The 12,889-nt window shown below is 43.1% G+C and overlaps 1 protein-coding gene across 3 annotated transcripts in view; it reads left to right on the top strand.

Annotated features, from left to right (window-relative positions):
• Window positions 1-12,428, top strand: part of LOC115109623 (UPF0606 protein KIAA1549L-like) — a 40,806-nt gene extending 28,378 nt beyond the window's left edge. Inside the window, exons 10-23 of one of the 3 annotated variants that reach the window (XM_065009835.1) lie at window positions 457-628; window positions 898-1,058; window positions 1,290-1,325; window positions 3,456-3,646; window positions 5,528-5,658; window positions 6,008-6,132; window positions 6,478-6,692; window positions 7,107-7,245; window positions 7,750-8,130; window positions 8,404-8,501; window positions 9,284-9,426; window positions 9,597-9,748; window positions 9,875-9,948; window positions 10,043-12,428. In XM_065009835.1, coding sequence (XP_064865907.1) covers window positions 457-628; window positions 898-1,058; window positions 1,290-1,325; window positions 3,456-3,646; window positions 5,528-5,658; window positions 6,008-6,132; window positions 6,478-6,692; window positions 7,107-7,245; window positions 7,750-8,130; window positions 8,404-8,501; window positions 9,284-9,426; window positions 9,597-9,748; window positions 9,875-9,904 — 1,974 coding nt within the window. In that variant the 3' untranslated portion in view covers window positions 9,905-9,948; window positions 10,043-12,428. Of the gene's footprint in view, window positions 1-456; window positions 629-897; window positions 1,059-1,289; window positions 1,326-3,455; window positions 3,647-5,527; window positions 5,659-6,007; window positions 6,133-6,477; window positions 6,693-7,106; window positions 7,246-7,749; window positions 8,131-8,403; window positions 8,502-9,283; window positions 9,427-9,596; window positions 9,758-9,874; window positions 9,949-10,042 lie in introns of all 3 variants that reach the window. The other 2 variants (XM_029634774.2, XM_065009836.1) reach the window with 2 other exon arrangements.
• Window positions 12,429-12,889: the final 461 nt, after the last annotated feature.

Here is a 12,889-nt window from a genome sequence, read left to right as displayed (position 1 = left end):
TCCCATTTTATGTTCACTTGCCCCAGAGTTTCACTATTTTATGAAGATTCACGGAATTTCTATGTCCCCTTTTAGGTTTTGTCACAGATTAACATTTTTATGTAACGACACAGATGATCAGGTTTTATGAGGGGGGAGAGAGCTCATGTAACGGATGTTGATCTCTTCCATTTAACACTCCCTTCCCCCTTCTTTATGGCAAGCTTTAATCACAGCCCGTGATGAAACCGTTATGATGTATTATGGACATTAAACATGTGATCTATACTAAAATACAATGAATTCCACTGATTCATATTAATCCCATGAGTGTGTTCCCTGAGTGCTGTTATTTTTTGAGTGTTTCAAATACATAATTATTGCTATTATATTTTTGCAATGTCTCATATGACAGCACTGCATGTCTCATGCCATATGACAGCACCGAATCCACCAAATTGTGCTGCTCTTGTTTAGATGGTTGGCATTCGTCGACTCCCGGGGCCTAAGAACTCAGCCGAAATGACCTACTATGCCCAACTGAATGGTGCCCCCATAACTGGCACCACTGCAGCTAAGATCCTCAGTACCCTGGATTCCCAAACCATGGCCCTCACTCTGGGCTACTTTGTCCTGCTCCAAGCTGATCGTAGGTTTTTTTTTTTACACATCTTTACCAAACAGCCTTAACATTATTCTCTTACATGAAGTCTACAGAACTAGCTTTTTCAATCATAAAGAGATGGATGCACAGGAGTTATTGCAGCATATTTTAGTTATGCTCAGGCTGAAGCACTTCTATCTGTCTCGTAGCCTGTTGAATAGCTATGTGCCTCCATCATTTTGTAATGATTGCAAACAAAAATACATATGGATAGATATGGGTGTACTTATTTTGTCTCCATGGATCCCCGACAGCTGTGGTAAAGGTCCCGCCTGCCAATCTGTGGATCATGGCTGTGCTGACACCTGTTGCCCTGGTGATGGTTGTTGTCGCCATGGTCACCGCCATCCTGTGCAAGAGGAACAGGGTCATCTTCAAGACGGGCGCTTTCAGGAGCTTCAAACCCCGCTCTAAGGTGAACTTTACATATCTCTTATCATCTTAATGCGCAGTTCAGAGAAATGTCTTTGTCTTGGGCGGGTCTTAACACTTCGTCTTGCGTTCGCTCCATTACTTCTAGCCAATGGTGACGATAGTGATGGGTGCTCAATAAGCATGATGGGGCGGCGAAATGAGAATCCAGATGGTTAATGTGATGGAAGTGAATCCTCGGCTAAATGTCCCTTTCAATTGTCTTCTTGTTTAGACATCCTATCGGAGGGAGGGCAGTTATCACCACCAGGTATTGACTGAGTGTTATTTGTGAATAAATGCATGTTGACAGTGCCTGGGGGGAATCAATGGAAGGGATGGAGTGGGCTCACCATGGCTTATCGTCCACGATCACTGGGCCATTTTATACGTCCTTGTTGCCTTCCAATGCATAGTAATGATTCTTATCCACCAGGCTTCTTCTCATCTCATACCAGCCAGTGGCTCAGTGGCGCAATGCAAGCGATCAGTAATTTTGTTACTCGATTAAATATTGTGCCATTTAGATGAATAGAGATAGAGATGAATAGAGATAGAGATGAATAGAGATAATGTGTAACTTCTGTACGTCACACCAAAATCACTCCCTCCAGAAGAACAGATGTAACATCAGTGCATATTTTTGGATGGGAAAAGAGAAGCGCCAGCTCCAGTTTATGGTGTAGGACAAGGTCAGACATACACTAGTGTCAAGTAAAAATAGGACAGTAGGATAGGACTTCCTCTCCCAAAACGTGGCCAATTAGCACCATATTTGCCAACTGTATTTGACATGTGCGAGTACAGTGCTTCAAGGCTTTGTTGATTTGTGAAACTGTTTGTGAACCTTTCATGTCACTGGGTTGGTTTTGAATGTGACATGAATGATTTGAAACGGCACCAAAATAGGAGATTCGCATGCGATGCTGCGAGGCAGATTTCTCTCTCTGTCCCTTGCTGATCCAGAGATGTGGCACGCATGCGCAAATTAGACACACGTTCTTAGAATTACTTGGTTTATGAATAGCTTGTGGCGATATGACAAAAGGACATTAGTGGTAAATGTGCTGAGTTGAGCTCTTTGGTTCCACCACACTGCACATATGTGCAGTCTGTTGCAGTGGAATGTGTTTGTGTCCAAACGTTCTGGGAATGAAGACAGAATACCAAAGCAGAGCCTAACCCACTAGGGAGATAGTGGACTTCTTCAACCACCAGTCCCGGCACATAATTATCCATCAAAGCTGCAAATCAATGGCATGGCTTCAGTCTGCATGGGGTTGTTTTTGTTATTGTTGCGTTGATCATTCAATATGTGAGCGTATTTCATTGATCTCCAAACACAGTATGTGGTATAGTCCGTCACATGGCTTTATTTTTGGCCGTTTGTGCAACGAAAACAAATATCATGTCAATCATAATTGAGTTGTTTAGAGTGGTTCTGCCATGAGGTCTCTTTTACAAAAAGTCCCTTGTTAAAAAAAAAATCTAAAAAAATCAAACCTCTCCTTCTCCATCAGTATACCAAAGGAGCCCAAGTCAAAACACAGAATCCATCTTTGTCGAATACATCACAGAGTAGCCTTGTGCAGAGTCTCGGATCAACTCCATGTCTTTATCAAACTGGGCAGTTGAAAGATGAAAGGAGGCCATTTATGAAGTTAACCGCATCAAGTGGACAGAGAGGTCTGCCTCCTGCCAGTGAAACATGTCTCTGTTGAGCTCAGCCGTCAAGGTTCATCTGTAGAAACATTCCCCCTGACTGTGACTGTCCAATAGGATGAAGCCATCCTGTCCTCATACATTATCTCAGCCAGACTCTCACTGTTGTGAAATGTCACTTATCTCAGGATGAGGTAAAGATGTCTGCACAAACAGTGTGTCGATTTATCTCACAACCAGGTGTGGTGATGCAATTGATGGCACCGTGCAAGACACTTTAATTATTAAAGCTGCGTGAGGTTGTATTCTCCCTTTCTATCCCCACATGCACTAGAAAAACATTGAATATAATGTATTTACATATTTAGTTTAAAAAAAAAATGGAATTTGAAAACAAATGTATCTGTACATTCTGTTCCTTTCGCTGTTTTGCAATGCAGAGAGGCTTCATGAAATGAGAGTAATTTGGTGAAACAAAGAAACTGCCTCGGTATAATATAAATCATAAGCCAATTTAATTGTCCATTTCTTTCTTCCAATATATCCCAACTTCAAAGGTGCCATTAGACATTTTGTTTTAACATTTAGTAGTCTTTACTTGCTGACTGAGAGAAATCAGAGCTCACCGAGCCAACTTTGCTCATTTACCTGTTATCTGTAAATGAAATGTCATTCTCCTTTACTTTACCATAGATCATATGTCATCGTAAACCCTTTTGTAAAACCCTCTATGTCCCAGCATGTGCAGGGATTTGACTATGCCAAGAAGCACATAGGCCATCAGCAAGGTGAGGAGACCGTCTCTGTTACCAAGGAGACGCTGGTTCTGGGCCTCCCAGTGAGAGATGCCCCGTTGTCATTGGACAGGAAGGTGCACCAGGATGGGATTGCCTCTAAAAGACCTCCTTCTGCTGACATCATCCACAAAGGGTAAGAAGAACACTGAATTCAATTTCAACAGAATGATCTCCCTGTTTTCTTTAGATTACCAGAACACATTTGGATTTGTTTGTGGCAATACTTTAAGTCAAGGAAAATGCACCAAAAATATGACAGTCTTGGACAGATTGCATAGAATCTGCTTAAATCTGCTCATGTTGACTGGCTTACAGTTTGCCTGGGTGTTGCCAATTCCAAGAATCGTAGCCATCTATCACTAGGAAAAGGCAATAGAAAGAATAATTTGTAATGAAAAACTTGTGATTCATGAATGCGTTATTGCCGTGCCACAAAATGAATACAGCCTCCTCTCTTCCCTCTAGTCTAGAACACTAAAGACTGTGTTTAGACAGGCAGCCCAATTCTGATATTTTTTCCCCCACGAATTGGTCTTTTGACCAATCACACCAGATATTGTCACATCAGATCTTTGTAATAGTGGATCTGATTGGTCAAAAAAACAGTTAGTGAAAACAATATCAGAATCGGTCTGCCTGTCTAAACATAGCCAAAGCTAAGCTTGAGCTGCCTATCGAGCCATCTTTCCTTTGAATTTCCAATGCATAAAAATGCTCATTCTAACACACTGGAAGAAATGGTACAGACCAACCAAAGGCTTGATTTTTTTTTTACTGACCCAACCCAAATCATCAGTCATTGTCAGCTGTCAAACAGATCTCCCCTATCTTTGGCTGATTTAGACCCACTTGGACTTTTTAGTGCCATATTTACGGCCGCCATGCTGGAGGTGTGACATGAGTCTGCTGCAATGATTACTGGGCCTTGAAGGCACTGCAGTGCAGACCTGGGTTCAAATAGTACTCTAAGTCTTTTAAATGCTTTGAGTATTTGCTTTGCTCTAGCCTGCCTGAAGTACCAGACGAGTGGGCGTTGTAGTTTTTGACCATTCTATTGACTCATTAAACCAGGCAACCTCAATCAAACACTGATCAAGTATTTGAAACGATTTGAAATAGTATCTGAACTCAGGTCAGCTGCTGTTCCAGTCACCCTTTGGATGGACCCCAGGGCTCATTCAGACGGGGATTAGCAAGGCTACAAACACAGCTCCTCTGCTGCTGTCATTGGGATTCTGCAGTGTGATGATTATACAACAAAACGCTTTTGAAAGGATACTGAGCATAATAACTGGGGAAAAAAACAAACAAGGGGTAAACACACAGTGGTGTGTAGTGAATAGAGGCTGAACACGGCATGGTAACGTGAGTGAACTTACACAGCCTGGAGAGATGCTTCCAGGGCCATGTTTGATTCAGTGTTTTTCTGGGCTCACGTTGACAGGAATACACACAGACATACATTTTCTCTCTCTCTCTCTCTCTCTTCTCTCTCTCTCTCTCTCTCTCTCTCTCTCTCTCTCTCTCTCTCTCTCTCTCTCAGAGTCTGGCTATTTATCACACGAGTAGAACGCTGCCTCATTATACAAGCCTCATGAATGCGAATGTGGATTCCATTTTGCTTTTCTGAATGCATAACACCCTTCGAATGACCTGATCCATACATTCTGAAGAGGGATGTCGATATGAGCTGACATGATGGGTGTACTTGTTCCAAGCTATCTTATATGACATCACATCAGACTGGTGTGTTAGTCACTCGTGTCTGCCTGTTGGTTACTCCTGAAAAGATACCAGGGGAGATATGTTGACATTAAGCTAGAAGCACCCACTGTGCTAACCCGTGGTCTTAGCTAGCACACCACCTGTCGAGGTGTCTGTGTTACGCACTGCAGTCAGTCTTCACGGGTTAGAACTGTGGCCAGGGGGCTGTGTGATAGCGGCATTAACCTTGGATAATACTGTATGCACAGAGCTTACCACTGCCTGCCTCTGTTGCTATGGTTACCCGCAGCAGGTTGCCAAGCGAGGACGGCTCGGTTGCGAGCAACGAATCCGGGAAACTCAACACGGGCAAGAGCTTGGCGGCACGGAGGGCTGCGGCACAGAAGAGCACCAAGGAGGATCTGCTGCACAAGAGGAGCGGTGAGAGAGAGGCGAGAGGCCACGCTCTGGCTACTGTAGGCTACTGCTGCGTGTCCACACAATGTTATGTCATCACACAGGCTTGAGACACTGTAGGACCAATAGGAGAGAGCTAATGAATTGTAAATAAACACATATATGCATGGACACATGCCCTCACTCACATGGTGCTCTCACTCACTCACACACACACACACGCGCACACACACACGCACGCACGCACGCACGTGCGCACACCGCATTTCTTACTGCAGTAACTCATGCAGTGTGATTGGGGATAACAGCAGGATCAGTAGTAGCTGGGCTAGCTAGTGCTGTGCTAAATAGCAATGTCCTCTCACCTCAGCAGATCCCTACGAGGACCACACCGGCTCACTGCGACTCATCACCATCAAGCCAATGGCGGCCCAGCCCACATACTCCTACCCATCCTCCTCCAGTCACAGCCAGGACTCAGTCGTCCTCAATGGGGAGGTGAGAGCCCGTCCCCGGCCTGCTGGGAATGATGTCATACTTAATCGGCCAGCCTGTCTCAAATTTCTCCCTTCCCCATGGCCCCAACCCTTTATACCCAGATCTGAATATAGTTCTGGATAGGTACAGAACGGGCAGTGTAGAGGTGGAGCTACTGTATATTGCACTTGGACTACAGGTCTGCAAACATCAATGGGTTAGGGCCAAGGGGAAATAAGAATGGAATTGAAACCAGTTGTTTACTTATAGGGAAGAGAAACCTCACCAAGTATACGCATAATACCATGCAATGCCAAACTAGAATCAATATACAAATGTAATGGATACAAATGACTTTGTCCACAGGCAAACATGGGGCTCAAGCAGAAAACCGACATCGAACACTACAGGAACAAAGTGCGCCAGAAAGCCAAGAGGAAAGGCTACTGTGATTTCCCCATCACAGACAATGGCATCCACCCATTCAACCCCAGAGAGAGGCACAGTAGGCCTGAGATGGCAAAGGAGCCAATGACTGCTGAGGAGAAGAGGGCCTCCTATGCAGGATGCCACATCAGGAGGTGGGGGAGCATCCACATTATGTAGTATGCCGAGAGACATACAGTATGCTATACAGGAAGTATTCATTTCATGTTTGAGTGGGTGTTCAGTGGGCGTTCAGTGTATGCAGATCCACTGATTTAAAAGTCACTTTTCAAAATGCCTGTGCTGCAGCACCGGTGCCTTTTCTGGGCGAGAGTATCTGCTGACGTGTTTAGTAACTGTTTAGTAACTGTCTGAAATTTTCCGGTAAGGGAGCAGTTGTAAGTCCATTTTGTATGTCCAGGTGTTCAGTTTAAACCTGTGCTGCAGCGCAGAGAAATAATTGAATCAGCCCAACTGTAGATGTTTGCAGATGACATTTTTTACTGATGATGATGATATTAATGATGGCTATAATAATGACGATGGCAACTATGATATCCCTACTTCAGGCACCCCCCATCGAGAGAGCCAGCCTACTGGAGTCGTCAGTCCCTGGCCGCCAGCAGCCCTAGCCCCGTGGAGACGGAGATGGACCTGCTGGTCCTCAGGGAGAGGTCCAGGAGAGGCATCCGCAACAGCGGTTATGACGTGAGTCATCACTGAATATCACTGCATCCATGAGACATAGATGTCCTTAAATGTACACCGTACTGCCGATGTAACTGCAGCGAGAATGTCCTAAAATTAACACCGTACTCCTGGAGTCACTGCAGGGGTAAAGGTGGTTGAGCCTAGAGAAGTTCTGGTACTGGGGTGCAATAACCTAGAGAAAACCCTAGGACAAAGCCTTTCCCATTATACCTACCTCTCCCAATCCTCACTTTTAAGCTCCATGGCTGAAATGAAGAGGATTACCTTCAGCCGAACTTTAAAACCTTCATCTAGCGCAGCCTGGGAGCCCATTCTTTACGCTGCCTGAACCTTGCTGAATGTCAATGACAGTGAATATGATTTATAGCCTGTTCAGTGATTTAGATTGTAAATTCGATACCAGTTAATAGCTCTGAATGTTCGGTGCTTTTAAATTGTAAATGGATAACCATGTATGTGTACGATTCGTGTGTGTGTGTATTTTGTCTTCCTGTGAGTCAGGCAGAGCCAGAGACGTTCCAGGAGACCAACGTAGACCGACTGATGTGCTCCCTGGGTTATGGTGGAAGCCATCAGGTCAAAGGTCTCTCGGACTCGTCCACTCTGAGCTCTCAGCCCTCCATCGACGAGGTCCGGCAGCAGATGCATATCCTGCTGGGTAATGCCTTTGGGCTGGCCCCAGACGAGCCCTCGCCTGCCAGCCACCACCACCACCACCACCCTCACCCCCACCTCCACAGTTCCTACAATCCCAGCCACACCAGCGCTTACTCCGAGGGTGTGACCAGCGCTCCTGGCACCATGAACCATCCATGCGGAGGAGGCCACCAGCGCGGGTCTGCCTACGGGCCGGATATCCACCAGTGTAGCTTACCCAAACCTGTGAGTGCATTGATTAGACTGTGCAATGTAAAGCAAATGATTTGGAACGACGCATTGGTGTACGTGTGCTCTTGTAGAATTGCTTATGATGGTGCTTCAAGCAAAAATCCTGAATGCTACTGTAGAAAGTCAAGATGTGTCGAGAGAGTAGCTGCACAGTACATATGTTTAAACACCCACACACTGATTTAACTATGTGTGTGTGTGTGTGTGTGTGTGTGTGTGTGTGTGTGTGTGTGTGCGTGTGTGTGTGTGTTGTGCTTGGTGCTGCAGGGCTTCAGGTTCACTCAGCTTCCTGACATGGGCATTGGACCCCCACCTCCTCTGATACCCTCCAGGCCTGGACCCCCTACCGGGACCTCAATGAGGCTGTACGAACCCCCCCTCCTCCTTCTCCCATTCAACACTCCTCTAGCTGTTAGAAAGACAGTAAACTGATGAAAATAACATTAATTCTGATTTATTCACATCCTCCCAATGCTAAACATGCCCAACCTATTTTTTTAAATACATTTTTTAAAGTCTACTTAACTTGTGCACTGTGTATCCTTGTAGGTCATCCCCCATGTTTTTTTAAAATCTACCGCTTAATAAAGGGAAACGGAGAAAAAAAATGTCAACTTCATATTCATCACTCCAGCACCATCCCAAAGTCAACATATGTGAAAATGGCCCATTTCTATGTTTTGTAGTTAAAAAGATAGAGGAAGATAAGCGTTTCCTATGACGTTTAGATAAGCGTGTCCAAACTCGTGTGAGTTTGATCAGTTTTAGAGTAGTTACTACTAATTGCCTGCTAATTGGTTGATGATGTCATTAGAAACACTTGTCTTTCTTTATATTTTTTCTACAAAACATAGAAATGGGCCATTTTCACATAATCTGTTGGTGTTGATGTTGGGATGGTGCTAGAGATGATGAATATGAAGTTGAAAATTGTTCAGTTTAAGTCCTTTGGCTTTAGATGTCATACTGTTCATGCATTGTGTTGTAATTCTACTCTGCGCTGTACTTTTTTCCGCATTATTTAAAACAAACAGCATCTTCATTTGAATGCCTTGACTGTTACCAGGTTTGCGCATGAGGTTTACAGGCCACCCAGTGGTGAGATGTATGAATTACAAGGCTTTTGTCTTTGTTTCCACTTCTGCAGTTCTTCACCGGATGTCAGCCTGAAGCCTCGTGTTTCCGAGGCCTCTGAGATGCAGAGTCAGCACAATGGTGCCCCCTATCTGCCTATCAACAGAGCGCCCTTCCCTGCTGTTACTGTTGACCAGTCCATGACCAGCTACTCAGGTCAGAATAATAAATAGTATATATATATTATGACTAGTAAATGTATACGTATATACATGTAAATGTGTAAATATAATATACATAAGGCATATGTATACCCTTCTCTGTCAAATTGCTTCAGTTCACTCATTCAAGCCTCTGATTGGCAAAACACTGCTTATCTCGTACAGGAAACCCAATGACAGGAGTCTACGCCATATCAGCCAACCGCCCTGGTTACTCAGACTACTTTGTCATGCCTCCACCAGCGTCGTATGGAAGCCCATCCTGGATGTCCTACCCACCAGAACCCGAGGACATCCCACACCAGTGGAATGATACTGTAAATACTGTTAGTATCTGAACCAGACAATATCCTCTGATATTGTCCCTAGATAACTCTGTTGGTTTGATCTGGATTTATCCTCACTATTTGTCCCTGTTTTACATCAGTCTCTTCTCTTTGCAGAATCCGTGTCATTTAGAAACCATTTGTTGAGATTACATGATCTTTGGAGCTGAGTGGAGACAGCATATATTTCGGTGGGCACACACACTTCGTAACACAACACTGAATTTTCCGATCAATGTACAGGGTTGTTGTGGCTCATTCCATTTCCTTCTCTTTGTCTTCCAGGTGTCCTTTTGGTTAGGCAGTAGGGCCTCCCTCCCTCACATTGAGTACCCCTGGACTCGAGCACCCCGCCCTGCCCTTCACCCCTGGCCCTTGGCTACTGGCCCCTGGCCTGCCTCCTCAGCCCAGCCAGGCCCTCTCTGCTCTGCTCTCTGAGCCCCAGGTCTCCCAGACCTCACAGCCTCCATGTCAACTGCCACCAGCCAGCAGAGGATGGCCTAGACTAGAGTACAGCAGCACTATCCCCCATGGTAGTCCACATACAACCTCTACCCTGGTCCACACCATCCAACGACAGGGCTGGCAAAGCTGGACTAACTAACTGTGCTTTTTGATTCTCCAAATTCCTTAATGGACAGAAGACTTGTACCTACTACTGGTGGTTTGTGTGTATTTAAAAAAAAAAAAAACTTAGTCTCTCAGTTTCAGTTGTTGGATATTTGTGTGCTTTGTCGTTTACTTTCATGCTTTACTTATTTTTAAAGGGGGGAAATAATTGAGTGAGTGTATGTTGTGCGCTCACCTTATTAAAAGGCAAAAGAGAAAAAAAAGAAGGAAAAAAAAGTGGGAAGAAAGGCTTTGGTGTGAGTGGCTATGTCATTCTGTATTTTTAAAATGTACCCATGACCTTTACCCAATCAGATTACAGTAAAAAACAAAACAACGGTCACCTGTTCTGTCATTCATATGTTTATGAAATTTGTCTACTGACCACGATTATGAAAAGATGAATAGAGTCGTATATTGCCGCACACAAATTATCTTACAATAGTTCTTCACGTGTTACGGTTTTGTATTTGGAGATTTTGACTTATATTGGGTCCTAAAGAAGATGGGTGTCGGATGGGCCACAGGTGTGTTGACTAAATATATTATGTAACGTGAAGACATGAATTATTGAAGAGACTTGTGCCAGCCGTGAGAGACAGAGAGAGAGCGAGAGATTTTCTTGTATATTTTGACCTCATTTTCTTTAGAAGTTAACTTGCTTTACTGCATTTTTTAATTTGAAGGATGGTCAGATTGTTTTCAATCCTATTTTCTAATTTGTCAAAGCGTACCAACACACATAGTGTAAAACAAATAGCACATTTAGAATGTATTCATGTCGGTGCATATGCTGGTATATGCAAAATTATTCACTCGGTCATAACATAAGCAAAATGATGGATAATTCTATGTTTTACTAGTATTTACTGAGTTTTCGGGATCTCAAAACAAGGAAAACGTGACGGCTAGAGCCCTTTACCATGTACTGTACATGCTACTAGTTCAGTTCATCAGTACAGTTAGGTGTAGATCAACAGCCACCAAAACATGTTACCAGATTGTATTACTGCGCTGACATTGCATATCTGATAATGACATAGCGTTGGAAAAGCTTTCACACTTTCGAAATAGTAACAGAATAGGGTCTAATCAATGTGATATAATAGGAAATAGAAAATACAGTTTGGTCTATCACAATGTAGGTACGACATTAGTTTAGTATGAACATAGTACTTTCTTAGATTACCTGGCTCTACAAAACTGCAGTATCAATGTGAAGACTTTGTTAAGCATGCAATATTCATATTTGAAATATTAGATTTTTTTTTTTTTTTTTTGATTTTACAAATGTTTTGAGCTATACTCAATGATAATGACGCAAATGCAAAGTCAGTATCTAGTCCATTCATTTGACTGGGTAGGTGTCTTTAAATGGATCTCAACTGTTGCTACCCAGTTTGACAAATGTTATTTGACTATTTTTCTACAAAATTATGAATCAATTATTTTTGGGAGATGTAGTTCCAAAAGTTTAAGCCTAATATTCCACAGGAAATATGATGACATTTTAAAAAGCTGAAACGCAAATACCTTTTGAGAATCTATATGATGTGCTCTGTAACACTACCTTCCTTTTCACCTCTACTCATACATTTGTAAAAAAAAATCCTCTACCAGATTTGACTCACAATAAAGTTTCACTCAACAATGTGGATGAGACTTGAAAAGGAATCATAATGTAGCCTATACATTTAACATCTTGGCCTTTTGTCGAGCACAAACAATTTGGTTGGTGCTTGGAATCATCATCATTATCACTTGTATCGCTAAAAGACAAAAGGTACTCCCGTTTGTTTCAAATAATATCATTGGTATGTTCACCCATATTTCAAGCTAATGAATAGAAAATATGATTGATTAAAAACAGTCAAAAGGAACATAACGAATGAGTTGACACAAGTTGATGCACTGCTGATGCGTCTTTCATCAGACACATTTCTGAGGTGGAATGTGATGACAGGCCCCTGAGGTTTCTGAAGGCACAGCAGTTTGAATCATGTCATACAGAATGCAGTTGGATGTAGTTATGCAGAATGTGGGTGGAATAAAAACCAATAAATTACAACTTAGAATTTGTTTCTTGTGTGGAACATTACAGTTTTCAACCCTGAATAAAGAATAGCTAGGGAAGAGTGAGGTACGTTGAGACATTCTTTATATTCAGCTTCCCTACTGGAAATATAGTGTTCTTTCTAACAAAGATTTCTACTGTACATACATTTCATGATGTTGTATATCCCTGGAAATAATCAGAATTTATGTAAACATGACAGTTTTGAAAATATAGCTTGTCCAAAAAAGGTGTTCTCTTGAAACAACTTACCCCAGGTATGAGGTAAATTGAGCATAGGGACAGGGTAAGTTGAGCTGCCTTGGGGTAAGTGGGTGATGGTGTCCTGTGACAGTGGGTGATGGTGTTGGTAGGTCAACTGCGAATGAATGGAACGGGGTTGTGGTATATTGCACATCATAAATGTCGACCAACATTCGGATATAGATCTCTCTGTTCAATATCACTTA

The sequence above is a fragment of the Oncorhynchus nerka genome, linkage group LG25 (genome assembly GCF_034236695.1).
Source record: "Oncorhynchus nerka isolate Pitt River linkage group LG25, Oner_Uvic_2.0, whole genome shotgun sequence".
Lineage (NCBI taxonomy): Eukaryota > Metazoa > Chordata > Actinopteri > Salmoniformes > Salmonidae > Oncorhynchus > Oncorhynchus nerka.
Note: the sequence above shows the minus strand (reverse complement) of the source record. Positions and strands in the feature narration are given on the sequence as shown.